Below are 26,423 nucleotides of genomic sequence, written 5' to 3' on the forward strand. Positions count from 1 at the left end.
CGATAGCAGTCGACGTGTGGTGTCATACTTTTAAGTCAATTCAAAAATACGGATTCGTCTTTTGTGTGCTGGAGACTTAAACAAAGATCACTTTTTTTTAACGAAACAAAATAGAAAATTATTCAGACAAATCTTGCAAACTAAACTTGTTAATGGATTTTGTTCGATACATTTACGGAATGTAATAATATATCGAGTGTGCTGATATTTATTGATTGATTTAAGTTTTTCAGTTAAGTTTTTCATCATCCTGGTAATGAGTTTACTAGTGCTAATTTTTTTCTTTGCAAGTTTAATTTGATATTCGATGGATCTTTTAGCAAAATACCACACATTCATCTATCAAGAGATCTCTGCAACTGCCGAACAGATTTGCGTGATTTCGTGCAATAGTGCTCGCTAAAAAATGTTTTGATAGATTTGCAGTCTGAAAGCCGCAATTCGCAAGCTTTCTGTTACTTTAGACTTACACTTAGATCCTCGCGGCGCCGTTCGGCGCTTTGGGCCGCAATCTGTCTCCACAAAGATCTGTCAGCTTTCTATTAGACCTTTGTATTAATTTTCGGCATTTTCCATGTCTATATAATAATATATACCCAAACACATATTTAATATCACAAAATATACTACCAATTTTTGTCTTTTCCCCTAAAATGGGAAACAACTGCGTGAATGCGTCTGTACAAAATTTATAAAAACCAAATGACTCTTTAACCCTTGAAGTGCTGAGCTTTTTTTTTTATAAGAGTGCTTACAAAATGGAATTACAATTCTAGTGTTTAGAGGCTAAACTACCACACGCGTCTTAAGGGTTAAGTTAAAGAAAACCTAATTGATATTTTCATTTTTTTCCATAAAACACTGAATAATTGAAATATCTTTGTGGGTTTTTTAAAAGTGTGTGCGTCTGATTTTGTGGAGGGATTTTTTGTGCGTTTGTGTGGGATGGAGCGAAAAACCAAACAGAACCTTTTAAATATTTCGATATTGAAGTCAAGAAAAGTCAGAGATTGTATTTAAGAGTAACTATGTTGTTGGAGGAGGGGGGGGGGGGGAGAAAAAGGGATATTAGAATTTACCTGTCAAAATCAGGTGTACGTGTGTGTGTGGGGGCGTTATAAAATACGCCGTTCCAATGTAAGTCTAACGTCTCTGTTGGAAACCATTAGGATATGCAGGGTACAAAAATGGGGAGGGTGTTCACAGAGAGAGAGAGAGAGAGAGAAAGAGGAGGAGGAGAGGAGAGAGAGAGAAAGAGAAGGAGTGAGATTTGGAAAGACAAAGAAAGAAATAGTAAATCGTTCTAATTCAAGTTAAAAGTCTATACGAGAGAGCATTACGAAGCGCAGGGTGAGAAAAAAAGGAGGAGGGATCTAAAGAGAAATGGAGAGATAAAGATGGAGAGAAAAGAAGGAGAGAGAAGGAGAGTAAGAGAGAAGGAGAGGGAGAGAAAGAAAGACAGAGAGAAAGAATATAGACACAATTAAGTTGATTTGATGTAAAATAAATGTAATAGACTTTAATAATAATAATACATTTTAAACAAAATCTATCTGACTACAATAACTCAGCCTTTCAGTCTCACGTTCTGGAGTCGTCTCCCCATAACTAGGATCTATGACGACAATGCCACCTATCTTGCATCAGTCACAACCAATCGCTAACATCTTCCCACCGTCACCACAGAAACACCCATACACACCCACACACTCCATAACAGGAACGGAGTTTCCGGCCAAAATAAATAATATATATGCTGTGAACAAATCAACGAGTGTGTGTAGTGTATGATAGATCCAGAGACTTCCTCTGGCGTAGCAGAAGATTGTCAAGAAAATTTTGTTACACAAAACAAAAAAATTATTATTATTACCTTCATTAAGTTTATATTATGTCTAATAAATTCATAATATATTTTTTTGTTAATATTTTTAATTTTAATATCTTTCCAGGTTAACTTAATACAAAGACAAACTGTTATATTAAACCGTGGCATTAAAAGATGAGCAATAAACATATACAATATTACGAAACAATATTCCTGTGACCTAACTCTAGAACGTAAACTTTGGCTTGGCGACCAGCAAGGGACTCACAAGTGTAATAAAATCAGGAACGGTTTCATGAGAGTAGCAAAATCAGGAACAGTTTCACGAGAGTAATTAAACCAGGAACGGTTTTACTAGACTAGTAACACCAGGAAGGTCCCACTAGAGTAGAAAGAAAAAGGAATAGTATCACAAGATCAGTAAAACCAGGAACGGTAAAGCGAGAGCACTAGTTTCACTGCTCATAATCTACCAGCAAGAGACTAGTCAAGAAAAAAAATTCAAATACAGCTCCACCTAAAGAGCATCAACAATAATATCAAACATTCAGAACCTCAAGCATTCATTCAGTAACTGCACATACTGAATAGTCTTCCTCCACTCTTTAGCATGCTTACAGTGAGAACCTTCAATATCCGCTGGGTCAAGCTGCTGGTCAGTGCCAGTGCATGCTTCACCCTCACCGTTCTCTGCACAGGCTACGTCTTGTCCAAACTGATGTCCACAAACCTGGTCAGCGTCTTGGACAGGCGAGTAGATAGAAGTCTAGGTGAGTCGAACTTCAGTCTGAACGCTTTTAGCCTTAATGGGGGTCTATGACATGATCGCGCCCTGTTGACATGGCGCTGATACATACGAAATGGCGAAGTTAAAATTTCCTGCGTTTAGAAACAAACATATTAGGGAACATGTCATGGTGAGCGTTAATCCTCTGAAGAGTGTTTACATGGGGCTGATACCATGGGAGGACTTGACACATGGGCAATTAGTCGAATTCCCGGTTGGCCGGCATCCACGTTGACCGCTAGGCAGACGTCAAATGGACCGCTTGAAATTACAGACAGGCCCGAAAAACACTAAACATTTTTAGCGTATACTTTTATTTTACAGACTAACAGAAGATTTTTTTTCCCGAAATTAAGTTGGATTTTGATTTTGACAGTAAATGGGGCGACATTCACCTGGTGGCGACATTCACCAGGGCAGACACCAAAGAGAAAATAAAATAAATTTTTGCAAAAACATCCACATGTTTTTTTTTTAAACATGTAAAAACTAATAGTTTTTTTTTTTTGTCCAAAACCGTGACCGTAAGGAACTTATCACAAAGTCTAATGAAGAAAATACAAATGTTCATAGGATGTAATGTCTCTAACTGTCATGCTCTTACATTCCAATAAATGTGATGTCTATCGATAAAATGTCGTAAACATTGAAAAATAGAATCGATACTCAATTCACAGATACAGTAGTGAAACAATCGAAGAAATATTTATAATTATTACATTTATTCTTATATAATTATAATTATGCTTTGGCAAAAGGAACAGCAAACACATTATATAGTTTTATTAGGAATTTTTTTGAAAATGATGCCGGTGGGGTGACGCCAAGAACACACCGCACCGTGTGACACCGACCCTAGTGACGCAACTGTATAAAGTTACTAGTAATAAGTTATAGGAGGCGCGGTGGATGAGAAAAGTGCGTGGCTTTCGAACCGGGTTTTCCGGGTTCTAATCCTAGTGAGGAATGAGATTTTTACTTTCGGGATCTTTGATGCGCCTCTGAGTTACCCAGCTCTAATGGGTACCTGACATTACTAGGGGAAAAGTAAAGGGGGTTGGTCGTTGTGCTGGCCACATGACACTATCGTTAACCATGGAGCATAGAAAGAGTTGACCTTTACACCACCTTCCCCATAGACCACAAGGTCTGAAATAGGAACTTTACTAGTAATAAGTTTAACTTACTTGAATGTTATCTTACAGGTGATCAGTTTTCTCAAGACGTCCAGGGGTTTCCAGACACCTTCTGGCATGAGTTTGCACCCAATCGACAATCAACCAATGAGCATAATCAAATCATCTTAATACGCCGTCCCAAGGGTATTGACCTAGATCCAAAACCAGTCACTTTGGTAGCGAACATTTCATTAGCGGGCTTAGGATTAGCAGGTATGTGGCTTCAGCCTGTTTAAGTTGTTCAAGAGATGACTCATCTGTAATGTTAGGCAGACTGAAGTCAAGGGTAAATTTAATAGCAATATTTATTTGAAGTGGAGGGTGTGTGGGGGATGAGTGGTATAGCTCCAGGCTTCCGAATCTTATTGAAGAATTTTGAGATATTTTAGGACGCCCCCAACTCTAATGGGTACCTGAGATTAGTTGAGGCAAGTAAAGGCGGTTGGTCTTTATGTTGGCCACACGACAACCTTGTTAACCGTCTCCAAAGAAACAGATGCCCTTTACATCATCTGCCCTACAGACTAGAGTGAGTAGACATCGCATGGTCTGCAAGGGACACTTAACTTTACTTTTACTACCTTTCATTTAATGTCATACCTTTCCTGTCATTAAATTGTAGGCTGTGGTGTTTTCTCATGTTCATAACACAATCTCGGCATATCAAGGAAGCTTTCAATAATACCTGTCCTATAGTGAAGTAAAAAGTTATCTAGTTGTGACTGGAATATCCATGGGACAAGGTGGGGTTAGCACATGGTTCATAGCTTTTCAAAAGGAGGTTATCTGTAGTTAAAAAAAAAGGTTAAATTGGACAAAACATTCTCTGTAAGCTAATCACATCCAGGTCTCTACCTATCACATTCACCAGTTGAAGAAGAAGAATGTTAAACCTCTGTATTCGTCATTCACAAAAATACTTTTAAAAAAAAACCCCACACACACATGAACACAAAAAAACACCAAAATTTTCCCAAGGGGAAGAACTTCACATTTACAACTATATCTCTCGATAATGTAGAATGTAATTCCCTTTTCAATATCAAACATTTACAAATTATTAATTGAATAATTAATTAATTTTATTAACTCTTTTTTTTTGGTAGGTACAATAAATAATTGTGTAAAGTTTCAACTTCATCCGAGAACGGGTTAGGGAGAAATAACGTGTGCACACTTTTTACCAGACAGACAGACAGAGTGAGTTGATAGAAGTTTTGTTTTATTAATATCGAAACCTTTCTTTGGCCCTGCATTAAATAAATAAGCTCGAGTAAGAAGATATTCTTGATAACCATGACGTTTTTTTTTTTTAATTGAGCATTTCTGGATAGAGTCCTAAAATGTTTTAATTGTTACGTTCAGAGCTTCCGGCTAGCCGCCCGCCCCAGTGCGTTCTGTTGGGCTTCGGGAAATGTGGCACGTCTGCTCTGCTCGAGTTCCTTGATCTTCACCCTCAGATCGTCACGCTGGACTGGGAGATTGACTACTTTTGTGAGAGGATGTACCCCAAGTACGATCTTCAGTGGTATGTAACTCAAAAATTATAAAGTTTTTCCTCAGAGAAATTCATTTACCATATATATATATATATATATATATATATATAGAGAGAGAGAGAGAGAGAGAGCAATGTAGGGAGGATACCAGCTCGTTAGATCCCTAGCTTTGTATTTGTGGTGAAACCTCGTCTGTTCCAGACGTTTTTAGACAGTCTGCCATAGAATGCAGAGACGTGGACAGTGTACAGAAAACATGCAAAGAAACTGAACCACTTCCACATGACATGTCTAAGAAAAATTCTGAATGTCAAAAAACATATACAGAAGTCCTCGAAGAGCGGGTCTGCAAAAGCATCCACACAATCCTAATGCAGTCCCAGCTGCGATGGGCAGGACACGTCTGCAGAATGGAAGACCGCCGCACCCCTAAACGACTCTTGTATGGCCAACTAAGCGAAGGAAATTGCTCGCAAGGTGGTCAAAAAAAGCGCTTCAGGGACACCCTCAAAGCATAGACCCAGCCACCTGGGAGACAGAGGCACATGACAGAGCATCATGGCGTCGCGCTTTGAAAACAGGCACACAGGTTGCTGAGGAAAAGAGAACAACGCTGGCAGAAGAAAAACACCAGAGAAAAAAAAAGAAAGGCCAATGACACTAGCTGCAGCAGGAATAACCTGCCCAGTGTGCAGCCGAACATTCCGGGCTCACATAGGTCTCACCAGCCACGCGAAGAGGCACAAAACCCCAGTGCAAGGCCCTCAGCCCCCTGGATGACAAAAGTGGTCATCATCGAACCACGATGGACGAACTATAGATATATATATATATATATATAGCTAAACTTCAAAGAACGAACGAATGTCTTTGTGGAATTATTTATGTATGTGTGTGAAGGCATGATAAAAAAGTTAAAAAACTAAAAACAAAAAAAAAAACAAGGACAAAATAAAAAAAACCCATCCCCACACAAATAAAAGACAGTACACAAGATCCAAAAATCTCTTTTTGGGGCTTAATAAAAAAGAAATCCGTCGTAGATGGCATTGTTTGAAAAGTCAGGAAAAGGAATATAGAAATGTAATCATTTATGAAGCTATTCAGAGTTGCTGTTCAACTTATATGTAGGCTTCAATGTAGTCCTGTAGTAGGCTCAGATGCAATAGATATAAGCAGATTAATGCAAACAGAAGGCCAAGTCCTTCACGCCAATGTGAGCTAGAAAACGCGGTTCCTAGATTGTCTTATCCGTTGGATAAATTATGATCAGTGAAACTCGAGAGAACCATCACCATTGGTTGACACCGAGGAATTCTGGACGTTGCCAACTTTATACACAAGGACTTCGTTACATTTTTATTTACTATGGGAAATCTTTTTAGGCAAAAGGGTTGTAAAAATTTGACTGATGTTTCAACAAAGTCAAAGCGAAACACAGACATTTTATAAATAAAAATTCAGTGACTTAATTTGGGTAAACATTATTTAGCATATCTCATAGAATATAGAAGCAGAACGGGACACGGATGTGTTACAGCTCTATTGATCTACAGGTGGTCCTCTAGTTACGACGTTGATCCGTTACCAAGTCGCATCGCGTCGTTCCCGCAAACCAACAAGTTCCCGCAAAACCAACTAGTTCCCTCAAACCAACTAGCTCCAACAAACCAACTAGTTCTCACAAACCAGCTAGCTCCCACAAACCAACTAGTTCTCACAAACCAACTAGCTCCCACAAACCAACTAGTTCTCACAAACCAACTAGCTCCCACAAACCAACTAGTTCCCACAAACCAACTAGCTCCCACAAACCAACTAGTTCTCACAAACCAACTAGCTCCCACAAACCAACTAGTTCTCACAAACCAACTAGCTCCCACAAACCAACTAGTTCTCACAAACCAACTAGCTCCCACAAACCAACTAGCTCCCACAAACCAACTAGCTCCCACAAACCAACTAGTTCTCACAAACCAACTAGCTCCCACAAACCAACTAGTTCCCACAAACCAACTAGCTCCCACAAACCAACTAGTTCTCACAAACCAACTAGCTCCCACAAACCAACTAGTTCTCACAAACCAACTAGCTCCCACAAACCAACTAGTTCCCGCAAACCAACTAGCTCCCACAAACCAACTAGTTCTCACAAACCAGCTAGCTCCCACAAACCAACTAGTTCTCACAAACCAACTAGCTCCCACAAACCAACTAGTTCTCACAAACCAACTAGCTCCCACAAACCAACTAGTTCTCACAAACCAACTAGCTCCCACAAACCAACTAGCTCCAACAAACCAACTAGCTCCCACAAACAAACTAGTTCTCAAAAACCAACTAGTCCCGAAAACTAACTAGTTCCCACAAACCAACTAGCTCCCGCAAACCAATAAGTTCCCACAAACCAACTAGCTCCCACAAACCAACTAGTTCTCACAAACCAACTAGTCCCGCAAACCAACTAGTTCCAGCAAACCAACAAGTTCCCGCAAACCAATAAGTTCCCGCAAACTAACTAGTTCCCACAAACCAACAAGTTCCCGCAAACTAAGTAGTTCCCACAAACCAACAAGTTCCCGCAAACCAACTAGCTCCCACAAACCAACTAGTTCTCACAAACCAACTAGTCCCACAAACCAACTAGCTCCCACAAACCAACAAGTTCCCGCAAACAAACTAGCTCCCACAAACCAACTAGTTCTCACAAACCAACTAGTCCCATAAACCAACTAATCCCACAAACCAACAAGCTCCCGCAAACCGACTAGCTCCCACAAACCAACTAGTTCTCACAAACCAACTAGCTCCCACAAACCAAATAGTCCCACAAACCAACAAGTTCCCGCAAACCAACTAGCTCCCACAAATCAACTAGTCCCACAAACCAACAAGTTCCCGCAAACCAACTAGCTCCCACTAACCAACTAGTTCTCACAAACAAACTAGTCCCGCAAACCAACTAGCTCCCACAAACCAACTAGCTCCCACAAACCAAATAGTTCTCACAAACCAACAAGTTCCCACAAACCAACTAGCTCCCACAAACCAACTAGTTCTCACAAACCAACTAGTCCCGCAAACCAACTAGCTCCCACAAACCAACTAGTTCTCACAAACCAACTAGTCCCACAAACCAACAAGTTCCCGCAAACCAACTAGCTCCCACGAACCAACTAGCTCCCACAAACAAAATAGTTCTCACAAACCAACAAGTTCTCACAAACCAACTAGCTCCCACAAACCAACTAGTCCCACAAACCAACTAGCTCCCACAAACCAACTAGCTCCCACAAACCAACTAGTTCTCACAAACCAACTAGTCCCGCAAACCAACTAGCTCCCACAAACCAACTAGCTTCCACAAACCAAATAGTTCTCACAAACCAAATAGTTCTCACAAACCAACAAGTTCCCACAAACCAACTAGCTCCCACAAACCAACTAGTCCCACAAACCAACTAGCTCCCACAAACCAACTAGCTCCCACAAACCAACTAGCTCCCACAAACCAACTAGTTCTCACAAACCAACTAGTCCCGCAAACCAACTAGCTCCCACAAACCAACTAGCTCCCACAAACCAAATAGTTCTCACAAACCAACAAGTTCCCAAAAACCAACTAGCTCCCACAAACCAACTAGTCCCACAAACCAACAAGTTCCCGCAAACCAACTAGCTCCCACAAACCAACTAGTTCTCACAAACCAACTAGTCCCGCAATCCAACTAGCTCCCACAAACCAACTAGCTCCCACAAACCAAATAGTTCCCACAAACCAACTAGCTCCCACAAACCAACTAGCTCCCACAAACCAAATAGTTCCCACAAACCAACTAGCTCCCACAAACCAAATAGTTCCCACAAACCAACTAGCTCCCACAAACCAACTAGTCCCACAAACCAACTAGTTCTCACAAACCAACTAGTCCCGCAAACCAACTAGCTCCCGCAAACCAACTAGCTCCCACAAACCAACTAGTCCCACAAACCAACAAGTTCCCGCAAACCAACTAGCTCCCACAAACCAACTAGCTCCCACAAACCAAATACTTCTCACAAACCAACAAGTTCCCACAAACCAACTAGCTCCCACAAACCAACTAGTCCCACAAACAAACTAGCTCCCACAAACCAACTAGCTCCCACAAACCAACTAGTTCTCACAAACCAACTAGTACCGCAAACCAACTAGCTCCCACAAACCAACTAGCTCCCACAAACCAAATAGTTCTCACAAACCAACTAGCTCCCACAAACCAACTAGCTCCAACAAACTAACTAGCTCCCACAAACCAAATAGTTCTCACATACCAACTAGTCCCGAAAACTAACTAGTTCCCACAAACCAACTAGCTCCCGCAAACCAATAAGTTCCCACAAACCAACTAGCTCCCACAAACCAACTAGTTCTCACAAACCAACTAGTCCCGCAAACCAACTAGTTCCAGCAAACCAACAAGTTCCCGCAAACCAATAAGTTCCCGCAAACTAACTAGTTCCCACAAACAAACAAGTTCCCGCAAACTAAGTAGTTCCCACAAACCAACAAGTTCCCGCAAACCAACTAGCTCCCACAAACCAACTAGTTCTCACAAACCAACTAGTCCCACAAACCAACTAGCTCCCACAAACCAACAAGTTCCCGCAAACAAACTAGCTCCCACAAACCAACTAGTTCTCACAAACCAACTAGTCCCATAAACCAACTAATCCCACAAACCAACAAGTTCCCGCAAACCGACTAGCTCCCACAAACCAACTAGTTCTCACAAACCAACTAGCTCCCACAAACCAACTAGTCCCACAAACCAACAAGTTCCCGCAAACCAACTAGCTCCCACAAATCAACTAGTCCCACAAACCAACAAGTTCCCGCAAACCAACTAGCTCCCACAAACCAACTAGTTCTCACAAACCAACTAGTCCCGCAAACCAACTAGCTCCCACAAACCAACTAGCTCCCACAAACCAAATAGTTCTCACAAACCAACAAGTTCCCACAAACCAACTAGCTCCCACAAACCAACTAGTTCTCACAAACCAACTAGTCCCGCAAACCAACTAGCTCCCACAAACCAACTAGTTCTCACAAACCAACTAGTTCTCACAAACCAACTAGTCCCGCAATCCAACTAGCTCCCACAAACCAACTAGTCCCACAAACCAACAAGTTCCCGCAAACCAACTAGCTCCCACAAACCAACAAGTTCCCGCAAACAAACTAGTTCTCACAAACCAACTAGCTCCCACAAACCAACTAGCTCCCACAAACCAACTAGTTCTCACAAACCAAGTAGCTCCCACAAACCAACTAGCTCCCACAAACCAACAAGTTCCCGCAAACAAACTAGCTCCCACAAACCAACTAGTTCTCACAAACCAACTAGTCCCATAAACCAACTAATCCCACAAACAGACAAGTTCCCGCAAACCGACTAGCTCCCACAAACCAACTAGTTCTCACAAACCAACTAGCTCCCACAAACCAACTAGTCCCACAAACCAACAAGTTCCCGCAAACCAACTAGCTCCCACAAATCAACTAGTCCCACAAACCAACAAGTTCCCGCAAACCAACTAGCTCCCACAAACCAACTAGTTCTCACAAACCAACTAGTCCCGCAAACCAACTAGCTCCCGCAAACCAACTAGCTCCCACAAACCAACTAGTCCCACAAACCAACAAGTTCCCGCAAACCAACGAGCTCCCACAAACCAACTAGCTCCCACAAACCAAATAGTTCTCACAAACCAACAAGTTCCCACAAACCAACTAGCTCCCACAAACCAACTAGTCCCACAAACCAACTAGTTCCCACAAACCAACTAGCTCCCACTAACCAACTAGTTCTCACAAACCAACTAGTCCCGCAAACCAACTAGTTCCAGCAAACCAACAAGTTCCCGCAAACCAATAAGTTCCCGCAAACTAACTAGTTCCCACAAACCAACAAGTTCCCGCAAACTAAGTAGTTCCCACAAACCAACAAGTTCCCGCAAACCAACTAGCTCCCACAAACCAACTAGTTCTCACAAACCAACTAGTCCCACAAACCAACTAGCTCCCACAAACCAACAAGTTCCCGCAAACAAACTAGTTCTCACAAACCAACTAGCTCCCACAAACCAACTAGTTCTCACAAACCAACTAGTTCTCACAAACCAACTAGCTCCCACAAACCAACTAGTTCCCACAAACCAACAAGTTCCCGCAAACCAACTATCTCCCACAAACCAACTAGCTCCCACAAACCAACTAGCTCCCACAAACCAACTAGCTCCCACAAACCAACTAGTTCTCACAAACCAACTAGTTCTCACAAACCAACTAGTTCTCACAAACCAACTAGTCCCACAAACCAACAAGTTCCCGCAAACCAACTAGCTCCCACAAACCAACTAGTTCTCACAAACCAACTAGTCCCGCAATCCAACTAGCTCCCACAAACCAACTAGTTCTCACAAACCAACTAGTCCCACAAACCAACTAGCTCCCACAAACCAACAAGTTCCCGCAAACAAACTAGTTCTCACAAACCAACTAGCTCCCACAAACCAACTAGCTCCCACAAACCAACTAGTTCTCACAAACCAAGTAGCTCCCACAAACCAACTAGCTCCCACAAACCAACAAGTTCCCGCAAACAAACTAGCTCCCACAAACCAACTAGTTCTCACAAACCAACTAGTCCCATAAACCAACTAATCCCACAAACAGACAAGTTCCCGCAAACCGACTAGCTCCCACAAACCAACTAGTTCTCACAAACCAACTAGCTCCCACAAACCAACTAGTCCCACAAACCAACAAGTTCCCGCAAACCAACTAGCTCCCACAAATCAACTAGTCCCACAAACCAACAAGTTCCCGCAAACCAACTAGCTCCCACAAACCAACTAGTTCTCACAAACCAACTAGTCCCGCAAACCAACTAGCTCCCACAAACCAACTAGCTCCCACAAACCAAATAGTTCTCACAAACCAACAAGTTCCCACAAACCAACTAGCTCCCACAAACCAACTAGTTCTCACAAACCAACTAGTCCCGCAAACCAACTAGCTCCCACAAACCAACTAGTTCTCACAAACCAACTAGTCCCACAAACCAACAAGTTCCCGCAAACCAACTAGCTCCCACGAACCAACTAGCTCCCACAAACCAAATAGTTCTCACAAACCAACAAGTTCTCACAAACCAACTAGCTCCCACAAACCAACTAGTCGCACAAACCAACTAGCTCCAACAAACCAACTAGTTCTCACAAACCAACTAGTCCCGCAAACCAACTAGCTCTCACAAACAAACTAGCTCCCACAAACCAAATAGTTCTCACAAACCAAATAGTTCTCACAAACCAACAAGTTCCCACAAACCAACTAGCTCCCACAAACCAACTAGTCCCACAAACCAACTAGCTCCCACAAACCAACTAGCTCCCACAAACCAACTAGCTCCCACAAACCAACTAGTTCTCACAAACCAACTAGTCCCGCAAACCAACTAGCTCCCACAAACCAACTAGCTCCCACAAACCAAATAGTTCTCACAAACCAACAAGTTCCCACAAACCAACTAGCTCCCACAAACCAACTAGTCCCACAAACCAACTAGTTCTCACAAACCAAGTAGCTCCCACAAACCAACTAGCTCCCACAAACCAACAAGTTCCCGCAAACAAACTAGCTCCCACAAACCAACTAGTTCTCACAAACCAACTAGTCCCATAAACCAACTAATCCCACAAACAGACAAGTTCCCGCAAACCGACTAGCTCCCACAAACCAACTAGTTCTCACAAACCAACTAGCTCCCACAAACCAACTAGTCCCACAAACCAACAAGTTCCCGCAAACCAACTAGCTCCCACAAATCAACTAGTCCCACAAACCAACAAGTTCCCGCAAACCAACTAGCTCCCACAAACCAACTAGTTCTCACAAACCAACTAGTCCCGCAAACCAACTAGCTCCCACAAACCAACTAGCTCCCACAAACCAAATAGTTCTCACAAACCAACAAGTTCCCACAAACCAACTAGCTCCCACAAACCAACTAGTTCTCACAAACCAACTAGTCCCGCAAACCAACTAGCTCCCACAAACCAACTAGTTCTCACAAACCAACTAGTCCCACAAACCAACAAGTTCCCGCAAACCAACTAGCTCCCACGAACCAACTAGCTCCCACAAACCAAATAGTTCTCACAAACCAACAAGTTCTCACAAACCAACTAGCTCCCACAAACCAACTAGTCGCACAAACCAACTAGCTCCCACAAACCAACTAGTTCTCACAAACCAACTAGTCCCGCAAACCAACTAGCTCTCACAAACAAACTAGCTCCCACAAACCAAATAGTTCTCACAAACCAAATAGTTCTCACAAACCAACAAGTTCCCACAAACCAACTAGCTCCCACAAACCAACTAGTCCCACAAACCAACTAGCTCCCACAAACCAACTAGCTCCCACAAACCAACTAGCTCCCACAAACCAACTAGTTCTCACAAACCAACTAGTCCCGCAAACCAACTAGCTCCCACAAACCAACTAGCTCCCACAAACCAAATAGTTCTCACAAACCAACAAGTTCCCACAAACCAACTAGCTCCCACAAACCAACTAGTCCCACAAACCAACAAGTTCCCACAAACCAACTAGCTCCCACAAACCAACTAGTTCTCACAAACCAACTAGTCCCGCAATCCAACTAGTCCCGCAAACCAACAAGTTCCCGCAAACCAATAAGTTCCCGCAAACTAACTAGTTCCCACAAACCAACAAGTTCCCGCAAACTAAGTAGTTCCCACAAACCAACAAGTTCCCGCAAACCAACTAGCTCCCACAAACCAACTAGTTCTCACAAACCAACTAGTCCCACAAACCAACTAGCTCCCACAAACCAACAAGTTCCCGCAAACAAACTAGTTCTCACAAACCAACTAGCTCCCACAAACCAACTAGTTCTCACAAACCAACTAGTTCTCACAAACCAACTAGCTCCCACAAACTGACTAGTTCCCACAAACCAACAAGTTCCCGCAAACCAACTAGCTCCCACAAACCAACTAGCTCCCACAAACCAACTAGCTCCCACAAACCAACTAGCTCCCACAAACCAACTAGTTCTCACAAACCAACTAGCTCCCACAAACCAACTAGTTCTCACAAACCAACTAGTCCCACAAACCAACAAGTTCCCGCAAACCAACTAGCTCCCACAAACCAACTAGTTCTCACAAACCAACTAGTCCCGCAATCCAACTAGCTCCCACAAACCAACTAGTTCTCACAAACCAACTAGTCCTACAAACCAACTAGCTCCCACAAACCAACAAGTTCCCGCAAACAAACTAGTTCTCACAAACCAACTAGCTCCCACAAACCAACTTGTTCTCACAAACCAACTAGTTCTCACAAACCAAGTAGCTCCCGCAAACCAACTAGCTCCCACAAACCAACTAGTCCCACAAACCAACTAGTTCTCACAAACCAACTAGTCCCACAAACCAACAAGTTCCCGCAAACCAACTAGCTCCCACAAACCAACTAGTTCTCACAAACCAACTAGTCCCGCAATCCAACAAGCTCCCACAAACCAACTAGCTCCCACAAACCAAATAGTTCCCACAAACCAACTAGCTCCCACAAACCAACTAGCTCCCACAAACCAAATAGTTCCTACAAACCAACTAGCTCCCACAAACCAAATAGTTCCCACAAACCAACTAGCTCCCACAAACCAACTAGTCCCACAAACCAACTAGTTCTCACAAACCAACTAGTCCCGCAAACCAACTAGCTCCCGCAAACCAACTAGCTCCCACAAACCAACTAGTCCCACAAACCAACAAGTTCCCGCAAACCAACTAGCTCCCACAAACCAACTAGCTCCCACAAACCAAATAGTTCTCACAAACCAACAAGTTCCAACAAACCAACTAGCTCCCACAAACCAACTAGTCCCACAAACCAACTAGTTCCCACAAACCAACTAGCTCCCACAAACCAACTAGTTCTCACAAACCAACTAGTCCCGCAAACCAACTAGTTCCAGCAAACCAACAAGTTCCCGCAAACCAATAAGTTCCCGCAAACTAACTAGTTCCCACAAACCAACAAGTTCCCGCAAACTAAGTAGTTCCCACAAACCAACAAGTTCCCGCAAACCAACTAGCTCCCACAAACCAACTAGTTCTCACAAACCAACTAGTCCCACAAACCAACTAGCTCCCACAAACCAACAAGTTCCCGCAAACAAACTAGCTCCCACAAACCAACTAGTTCTCACAAACCAACTAGTCCCATAAACCAACTAATCCCACAAACCAACAAGTTCCCGCAAACCGACTAGCTCCCACAAACCAACTAGTTCTCACAAACCAACTAGCTCCCACAAACCAACTAGTCCCACAAACCAACAAGTTCCCGCAAACCAACTAGCTCCCACAAATCAACTAGTCCCACAAACCAACAAGTTCCCGCAAACCAACTAGCTCCCACAAACCAACTAGTTCTCACAAACCAACTAGTCCCGCAAACCAACTAGCTCCCACAAACCAACTAGTTCTCACAAACCAACTAGTCCCACAAACCAACAAGTTCCCGCAAACCAACTAGCTCCCACGAACCAACTAGCTCCCACAAACCAAATAGTTCTCACAAACCAACAAGTTCTCACAAACCAACTAGCTCCCACAAACCAACTAGTCCCACAAACCAACTAGCTCCCACAAACCAACTAGCTCCCACAAACCAACTAGTTCTCACAAACCAACTAGTCCCGAAAACCAACTAGCTCCCACAAACCAAATAGTTCTCACAAACCAACAAGTTCTCACAAACCAACTAGCTCCCACAAACCAACTAGTCCCACAAACCAACTAGCTCACACAAACCAACTAGCTCCCACAAACCAACTAGTTCTCACAAACCAACTAGTCCCGCAAACCAACTAGCTCCCACAAACCAACTAGCTCCCACAAACCAAATAGTTCTCACAAACCAAATAGTTCTCACAAACCAACAAGTTCCCACAAACCAACTAGCTCCCACAAACCAACTAGTCCCACAAACCAACTAGCTCCCACAAACCAACTAGCTCCCACAAACCAACTAGCTCCCACAAACCAACTAGTTCTCACAAACCAACTAGTCCCGCAAACCAACTAGCTCCCACAAACCAACTAGCTCCCACAAACCAAATAGTTCTCACAAACCAACAAGTTCCCACAAACCAACTAGCTCCCACAAACCAACTAGTCCCACAAACCAACAAGTTCCCGCAAACCAACTAGCTCCCACAAACCAACTAGTTCTCACAAACCAACTAGTCCCGCAATCCAACTAGCTCCCACAAACCAACTAGCTCCCACAAACCAAATAGTTCCCACAAACCAACTAGCTCCCACAAACCAACTAGCTCCCACAAACCAAATAGTTCCCACAAACCAACTAGCTCCCACAAACCAAATAGTTCCCACAAACCAACTAGCTCCCACAAACCAACTAGTCCCACAAACCAACTAGTTCTCACAAACCAACTAGTCCCGTAAACCAACTAGCTCCCGCAAACCAACTAGCTCCCACAAACCAACTAGTCCCACAAACCAACAAGTTCCCGCAAACCAACTAGCTCCCACAAACCAACTAGCTCCCACAAACCAAATAGTTCTCACAAACCAACAAGTTCCCACAAACCAACTAGCTCCCACAAACCAACTAGTCCCACAAACCAACTAGCTCCCACAAACCAACTAGCTCCCACAAACCAACTAGTTCTCACAAACCAACTAGTCCCGCAAACCAACTAGCTCCCACAAACCAACTAGCTCCCACAAACCAAATAGTTCTCACAAACCAACAAGTTCCCACAAACCAACTAGCTCCCACAAACCAACTAGTTCTCACAAACCAACTAGTCCCGCAAACCAACTAGCTCCCGCAAACCAACTAGTTCTCACAAACCAACTAGCTCCCACAAACCAACTAGTCCCGCAAACCAACTAGCTCCCACAAACCAACTAGCTCCCGCAAACGAACTAGTTCTCACAAACCAACTAGCTCCCACAAACCAACTAGTCCCGCAAACCAACTAGCTCCCACAAACCAACTAGTCCCGCCAACCAACTAGTTCTCACAAACCAACTAGCTCCCGCAAACCAACTAGTTCTCACAAACCAACTAGCTCCCACAAACCAACCAGTCCCACAAACCAACTAGCTCCCACAAACCAACTAGTCCCGCAAACCAACTAGCTCCCGCAAACCAACTAGTTCTCACAAACCAACTAGTCCCACAAACCAACTAGTCCCGCAAACCAACTAGCTCCCACAAACCAACTAGTCCCTCAAACCAACAAGTTCCAGAAAACCAACTAGCTCCCACAAACCAACTAGTTCTCACAAACCAACTAGTCCCGCAATCCAACTAGCTCCCACAAACCAACTAGCTCCCACAAACCAAATAGTTCCCACAAACCAACTAGCTCCCACAAACCAACTAGTCCCACAAACCAACTAGCTCCCACAAACCAACTAGTCCCACAAACCAACTAGCTCCCACAAACCAAATAGTTCTCACAAACCAACAAGTTCCCACAAACCAACTAGTCCCGCAAACCAACTAGCTCCCACAAACCAACTAGCTCCCACAAACCAAATAGTTCTCACAAACCAACAAGTTCCCACAAACCAACTAGCTCCCACAAACCAACTAGTCCCACAAACCAACTAGCTCCCACAAACCAACTAGCTCCCACAAACCAACTAGTTCTCACAAACCAACTAGTCCCGCAAACCAACTAGCTCCCACAAACCAACTAGCTTCCACAAACCAAATAGTTCTCACAAACCAACAAGTTCCCACAAACCAACTAGCTCCCACAAACCAACTAGTCCCACAAACCAACAAGTTCCCGCAAACCAACTAGCTCCCACAAACCAACTAGTTCTCACAAACCAACTAGTCCCGCAATCCAACTAGCTCCCACAAACCAACTAGCTCCCACAAACCAAATAGTTCCCACAAACCAACTAGCTCCCACAAACCAACTAGCTCCCACAAACCAAATAGTTCCCACAAACCAACTAGCTCCCACAAACCAAATAGTTCCCACAAACCAACTAGCTCCCACAAACCAACTAGTCCCACAAACCAACTAGTTCTCACAAACCAACTAGTCCCGCAAACCAACTAGCTCCCGCAAACCAACTAGCTCCCACAAACCAACTAGTCCCACAAACCAACTAGTCCCGCAAACCAACTAGCTCCCACAAACCAACTAGCTCCCACAAACCAAATAGTTCTCACAAACCAACAAGTTCCCACAAACCAACTAGCTCCCACAAACCAACTAGTTCTCACAAACCAACTAGTCCCGTAAACCAACTAGCTCCCGCAAACCAACTAGTTCTCACAAACCAACTAGCTCCCACAAACCAACTAGTCCCGCAAACCAACTAGCTCCCACAAACCAACTAGCTCCCGCAAACCAACTAGTTCTCACAAACCAACTAGCTCCCGCAAACCAACTAGTTCTCACAAACCAACTAGCTCCCACAAACCAACTAGTCCCGCAAACCAACTAGCTCCCACAAACCAACTAGTCCCGCAAACCAACTAGCTCCCGCAAACCAACTAGTTCTCACAAACCAACTAGTCCCGCAAACCAACTAGCTCCCACAAACCAACTAGTCCCGCAAACCAACTAGCTCCCACAAACCAACTAGTCCCGCAAACCAACTAGCTCCCGCAAACCAACTAGTTCTCACAAACCAACTAGTCCCGCAAACCAACTAGTCCCGCAAACCAACTAGCTCCCGCAAACCAACTAGTTCTCACAAACCAACTAGTCCCGCAAACCAACTAGCTCCCACAAACCAACTAGCTCCCACAAACCAAATAGTTCCCACAAACCAACTAGCTCCCACAAACCAACTAGTCCCACAAACCAACTAGCTCCCACAAACCAACTAGTCCCACAAACCAACTAGCTCCCGCAAACCAACTAGTTCTCACAAACCAACTAGTCCCACAAACCAACTAGTCCCGCAAACCAACTAGCTCCCGCAAACCAACTAGTTCTCACAAACCAACTAGTCCCGCAAACCAACTAGCTCCCACAAACCAACTAGCTCCCACAAACCAAATAGTTCCCACAAACCAACTAGCTCCCACAAACCAACTAGTCCCACAAACCAACTAGCTCCCACAAACCAACTAGTCCCACAAACCAACTAGCTCCCACAAACCAACTAGCTCCCACAAACCAACTAGTTCTCACAAACCAACTAGCTCCCACAAACCAACTAGCTCCCACAAACCAACTAGTTCTCACAAACCAACTAGCTCCCACAAACCAACTAGTTCTCACAAACCAACTAGTTCTCACAAACCAACAAGTTCCCGCAAACCAACTAGCTCCCACAAACCAACTAGTCCCACAAACCAACTAGTTCTCACAAACCAACTAGTCCCACAAACCAATAAGTTCTGCTGTAACTATGAAAACATTAAATAAATCTGTCCTACCGACAAGCGCAGACGTTAGTACCTTTTCGTCACATCAGACACTTTCAGCTGACCTTGAGCACACTTCCGGGCATTCTGGTCTTCCTTCCATCTGACTTCTGCAAATAGAATTAGATTCTACAAACACATACGTGCACGCATGACATATTTTCAACAACAAAATGTGTGGTTTCTGCATGTATCCATTACAAGTAGTTTTATCAGTTGATCCTTTGAGTCAGTGTGTCATTAATTGAGTCTGTATGCCATTAATTGCGTCAGCATGCCATTAACTGAGTCAATATGTCATTAATTGCGTCGCTATGTTATTAATTGCGTCACTTTCTCATAAACTGCGTCAGTATGCCATTAATTGCGTCAGTATTTCTTTAATTGTGTCTGTAGGTCATTTACTATGTCACTATGTGATTAATTCTGTCAAGTATGCCAATAATTGTGTCATTATGCCATTAATTGTATCAGTATGCCGTTAAGTATGTCACTGAGTGATTAACTGTGTCATGTATTTCAATAATTGTGTCAGTATGTTATTACTTGCGTGAGTATGTCATTTATTGTATTAGTATATCATTAATTCTGTGAGTATGTCATTAATTACATCAGTATGTCATTAATTGTCACAATAACTATAGTTTGAAAGTTCTCATATACACAAAAAAAAACGTAACACTTGTTGAATAACCGGCTCCCTTGTACGTTCAATAAAGTCTAGACATTCATGTTTCTCTATGTAGACTTACCCTTAAGGTGCATTCAGACGTCATGGATTTACGTGTCAATGTTAACTCGGAAGTCTCCAAAAGTTCCTGACCTCGAGGCTAGACCAAAGACTTAGGTCATTACCAGAGAAACTAATAGCAACCTGAGTATGATTGGTAGCTGTATGGTGTAGCAGGACAATGTCCTTAAAATATTACGTCAATGTGAAGGCAGGACAATGTCCTTTGTATAATTAGTGTGGATGTAATTTCATTAATAACATATATTTGTTTGTGTAACTTTTAAGCAATTATTCTTATGATAAAAGATCCCATTCCAACCACTAAACACTAAAAAAATACATAAAAAAAACCACAATACCTCCATCATACAGCTTTAAATAGTAATTAATTAGTTAGAAAAAAAAATTACAATTAAAATGTTTAGTCCAAACCAGGTATCGAACTCATGATTTTGTCAGCTCATCTATTCGTACACTACGGCTGTCTACGACCTGTTTTTTTTTTATATTGTTATTCTCTTAATAACTAATGAATGTTAGATTACAAGAAAACAGTGTAGGATCTAGACCTAGTTGTCTATGTAGCCAAATGTACATTTATTATTATTTTTTTTACTTTGACAAATGACAACGATCAAACGGTTTCCCCCCCCCCCCCCCCTGTGGAGAAAGAGCTAGTTATTCTTTTCTCAGCGTTAAATTTAAAGGAAAATCGTTTGAGCCGTTTTTTTTTTGTTTTTGTTTTTGAGGTCAGCGTTCCAGGTTTCATGAAGTTCTGTCTTAAATATTGTACACATAATCTAACTGCTTACTCAAGACAAGTTGCTTTGTTTCATTGTATTTCTTTCGTTCCTTCTCTCTTCCTTCCCTTATACTTTTGTAGTCTCTCTCTCTCTCTTTCACACTCTCTATCTGCCATTCTTTCTCTCGCTATTAGCCTCTCATTCTCTCTCTGTCACTCTCTTTTATCTCTTTCACTTTTCTGTTACCCATTGCCACTTCTCTCTCTATCTCTCTCCCTCTCTCTCTCTTTCCCTCTCTCACCCTCTCTTTCTCTCTGTCTCGCTCTTATCCTCCCGTTCTCTCTCTTTCACTCTTCTTTCTCTCTTTGACTCTCTCACCCACTCTTTCTCTCCCTCTCTTTCACCTCTCTCTCTGTCACTGTCTCTTTCTATATGTCACTCTCTTTCTTTTACCCTCTCACTCTCTCTCTCTCTTTCACTCTCTCTCTCTCTCTCTCTCTCTCTCTCTGTCTCACTTTCTCACTCTCAATCAGCAGTAATAATGGAATAATGCATACTATCAGACACACAAGCGTACATAAACATAATAAAACCTTTTGTCGTGATAAAGTTAGACTATCACTTCATGCGAAATATCAGAGACTTGCCGTCAGAAGTGATAGCAATTAGGAAAGCTTCTGGACGCTTAGCTCAAATACATGCACAGTCTTTATGCATAGTAATAGACTTAGAATAGCTCCTATAGTCAACATGGTGTAGTCAGACCAAAACGGCATACTGTTTTTTTTTTCTCTAATTCATGTTGGCCAGGTATGTCAAGAGAATGCCGCCATCTTACTCCGACCAAATCACGATAGAGAAGTCTCCCTGTTACATTGTTGAACATGACTCACATATCAGGATGCATGCCATGAACAGTTCACTGAAGGTCAGCTCAGCTTTTCTTCAATATCCTAGAAATGCGACTAAGCAAGAGCGTACTTTGGAATGGAAAGGTCTTGTGCAGATTGGCTTCGTACATCGTTTAAAAAAATCGCAAAGCCACTTTGCTCGGACCCCTCTGCTGTAACAAATTGAGCATACAACTAGACTATAGAATATAGTGGAATACCAAAAGCAAACAACCCAAATATTTATTTAGTTATTCCATAAGATGAGACAAACACACATAAGATCCCATTCCCGTACAATCTGAAAGTTGTGGCCGTCATTGATGAACACATATCCCAATCTCTAGTTAGCATGAACAGCCAGACCGACATTGTCACTTTGTTTCTTTTTAACTTGAAACATATATCTGTACATTTTAAGATACAATTATTTTGTTATAAGGTGTTCATAATCGCTCTATATACTGAAAGCAACGGAAGTACATTTTACCATATTTTATACCAACATATTTATTATATAATAAGAGGTTTCGTGTGACAAGCTCAAAGACTGTATTCTCCCCCTCCCCCCCCCCCTAAAAAAAAAAAAGAAAGAAAAGTCAGGAAACCATTAAAACCAATAAAAATCACGACTTCAACAAGGGTTCGACCCAGAACCTTAGTCTCGATATCGAGATGATTCATTATTGAGACCATATGCCCTTAAATAGTATCTTAGTCATGTTTCCCTACTCAGGCATATCGTCAGACCCTATGTTCATACATTATTTCGACGCTATCGTCAATAAAACGACCATTCACAAATCAATATGTTTTAGTTCTTCCACTGATATTTATTATAGTTGACGTTTTATAATGATTATGATTACAGATTATGGTGATTATTCGAGACCCCATCACTCGACTTTTGTCCGAGTATGGTCACTACTACGCCACCGAGACTTACTGGGGACGACCGGCCGTCTCTTTTGAGGAGAGAGTTTACAACCACAAGACCAAGGAGTTCAGAACGGCGCAGATTCTCAAAGTGGGCGATTACAGTCCTCACTTTGAGCACTTGCTGAAAGTGTTCCCCAGAAACCAAGTAAGAATTGAGCCGAAACGAGTGTGTGTGTGTTTGATGGAGGGGGAGCAAATCTGTGATCATTGTGATCTCCTAGAGCTCATCTGTACCTTAGTCTAAATGTCAAATAAATCCACATCTCAAATTATGCTACAAACAGTTATAATGACGTCATCAAAATTCGTGTTTCCTACTATGTCAAATCTACATGTATTACGAAATTATACTTTTCCACCCCCACATTAGAGTGCTGAAAATGACGTCATAGTCTCTTGATAGCTACACTTCCTGTTCGCTTGATCATTGTGCACTTCCTGGCACATAACGTTTACAAAACATCAGTACTCTGTACTGTCTGGTGGGCTTACAGTTGGTTTAACTAGGGGGTGCACATAATTTACAGGGTTCCCCACCTCTACAGGATAAAGCAGCAACCAAAGAGTAACAGCATATTAAGTTGTATGATAAACTGAACAGGGAATAAATGGTCATCCCACCTGAACTGTTAATAACTTAACAATTGTTCAACGAAAACAAATATTTAATAATAATCTAATTACAAATTAACAAGATATTTCAACGTATACCGATAAATGAATCATGGTTGTTTAACGTTGCATCAATAATTGTGCAAATTACACACCAATAACACACCTTCCACAAGCGCACTCCATCTCGGCGCCCTAAAGATCGGCAGCGTCGTACACAACAAACAACACTAGATAAAGTCACGGCTCCAAGGGCGAGAAGACGACACTCTTTCTCATAGCGGCAAGCCTAACACCCTGAAACGAAAGAGAACCTAGATCTAGCGATGCCGCTACATCACAGAATTTCTCATCAGCGACACCTTTACCGTAAGGTCAACCTACTCACTACAACTAAGTAATTACGTACGTTAAAACGGGGAAATAGAGAACTGTAACGTAACCAGCTAAAATGGCTATCTCCACTGCAAAGAAAATATGGAAACTAAGCGTGACAATATTCTTGACAAAAAAACGCGCCCAATACTAACTACCTCCTATACATTAAAGCACACCTATTGAACCCGAAAAGAAAACTTCACGCGCGCACGACATATACTACACTGTAAACATTATTAAACCATATATTATATACTAGGCTTATCCATACCATTCTTTATTACACTACATGAGAGGACGAGTGAACTTAACAGTTAAGTGTTTAAAATTTTGAGGTGCTGAGATTTTTTATTGGGGATAATGATGGTGTTTCTGGGGTATCTCTCCTTCTAGGATCCCGACGATTAACGGGAAACATGGCCGGTCTTGTTACATGCTATTCTCGTCCAACGTGGTCCAATCCGTGGTAGCTGAGTGGTTAAGCGCTTGGGTTCCGAACCTGGTGTCTTGTGTTCAAATCTCGATGAAGAAAGGGATTTAATTTCGGGATTTTTAGGGCGCCCCAGAGTCCACCTAATTCTGATGGGTACTTGAATTAAGCTGGGGAACGTAAAGGCGGTTGGTCTTTGTGCTGGCCATATGACACCCTGCTCGTTAAGCGTAGGTCACAGAAACAGATGACCTTTACATCATCTGCCCTATAGACCACAAGGTCTGAAAGGTGAACTTTACTTTATTTTTTTAACCGACAATGGGCTTTATCTTCCTAAGATCCTCCATTTTGAATCGATCTTGTCACAGACACTTCCTGCAGAATGAAAGGTTTTCAATAGCAGATGAAATGACGTCACTTAATTTAATTATATAATTTTTTTTTCTTGATATGAATTAACCTCTACGACGCAAATACTTATGATTTTGTCACTGTGTCGGCACAACACATCTAAACTTATCTTATAAGATAAGACGTTACTTCAAAACAAAAGATGATTGCGTCCTACGCGTCATGCATCTAGTCATGTATTTGAAGAGGGTTTGGTAAAGTAAGGTGGTGGTAGATGGTAGAATATCTGCAATTGAACGTAACAGCAGTATAAATGTTGTTAAACATTTTCTGACCAAAAACTGCTATGCAATATTAGGAACGGGGGTGTTCAGAATTTTTTTAAAAGTCACATGGTGGTGTTTAATTTCTGTTTGTTTATAATGGAAAACTGATTTTATCTTGTCTTATAAAATACAGACGTTACTTCAAAAAAGATGATTACGTCCTACGCTTTATGCATCTAGTCATGCATGTTAACCAATGACTTAAATTCTGCCAAGTCACTGGTTTTCCTGGCTGGTTCATCCATTCCATCCTCTAATAGTCCCAGGGAAGAAGGAGCATCTGCAAATTTGTCCTAGCATAGGGAACGAGGAATGTGCCTTTATTTTTGTGTCTTTCTGATTATTTTATTAGGTTTTGTTTTTGTATTCGAAGATTATGGTTCAATGTTTTATGTATAATTGCTACTTTACGTTTAAGTCATCTATCCTGAAGGCTTTCTAAATTTAGTGATCTTACTAAAGGTGTTCGCGCCTCCCAAATTTTGAGAATCACTGCTTTAGACTTGTTGACTTTGCACATGATCCCAGAACATAAATCTTGAGTATCTTTTATTTTCTTCTACTTATTAGATTCTCATAGTAGATGGCGATAAGCTGGTCACTGACCCACTATCACAAGTCAGATTAGTAGAAGAATTTCTCGGACTTCAACACGAGGTCAGTAAACAAGACATTTACTTCGACAATGCCAAAGGATTTTTTTGCATGAAGTTACGAAACTCCGGAGAAACGAAATGTCTCGGGAAAAGCAAAGGGAGGCAACACGTGCAAATCGACGCAAACTTCAAGAAAAAGCTGATAGAGTTCTTTGCCCCTTATAACGAACAATTTTTCAAACTTGTAGGCCAGAAATTTGATTGGTTAAAATAAACAGGTGATACTTTGGTTTAAATTCGTGTAAATATAAATTGAAAACACAAAAACAAGAAGAGAATCCGTTTTTTTTTAATTAAGTATATATTTAAAATTGATTGATAGAAGAAAATATGATTATTCACATAAGATTGAGTAAAATTAATTTTTAAAAACATCACAATTATCCATATACTGTATTTGTAAACCATAGTGTCCGGACATTGCTTTAAAATGTGCAGTTTCATGTATTATTTGTATTTTATTGGAATATGATTTAACGAATACTTTAAAACTTAAAGTCCAAATGAAATAAAAACGCATTATTATGAACATGTAATGTGGTTTT

At 42.0% G+C, this 26,423-nt stretch overlaps 1 protein-coding gene across 3 annotated transcripts; it reads left to right on the plus strand.

Annotated features, from left to right (window-relative positions):
- Positions 1–26,355, plus strand: LOC106055181 (heparan sulfate glucosamine 3-O-sulfotransferase 1-like). 3 transcript variants are annotated; one of them, XM_013211346.2, is made up of 7 exons: positions 1–253; positions 1,953–2,598; positions 3,821–4,006; positions 5,159–5,321; positions 22,104–22,221; positions 23,055–23,267; positions 25,793–26,355. In XM_013211346.2, the coding sequence occupies exons 2-7, from the start codon at positions 2,439–2,441 to the stop codon at positions 26,090–26,092; spliced, it is 1,140 nt and encodes a 379-aa protein (XP_013066800.2). In that variant the 5' UTR covers positions 1–253; positions 1,953–2,438; the 3' UTR covers positions 26,093–26,355. The 3 variants fall into 3 exon arrangements, with proteins under 3 accessions (XP_013066800.2, XP_013066801.2, XP_013066802.2); XM_013211347.2 differs by having other exon boundaries at positions 1–232; XM_013211348.2 differs by having other exon boundaries at positions 1–181.
- Positions 26,356–26,423: the final 68 nt, after the last annotated feature.

This window comes from Biomphalaria glabrata, chromosome 14 (genome assembly GCF_947242115.1).
Source record: "Biomphalaria glabrata chromosome 14, xgBioGlab47.1, whole genome shotgun sequence".
Taxonomy (NCBI): Eukaryota; Metazoa; Mollusca; class Gastropoda; family Planorbidae; genus Biomphalaria; species Biomphalaria glabrata.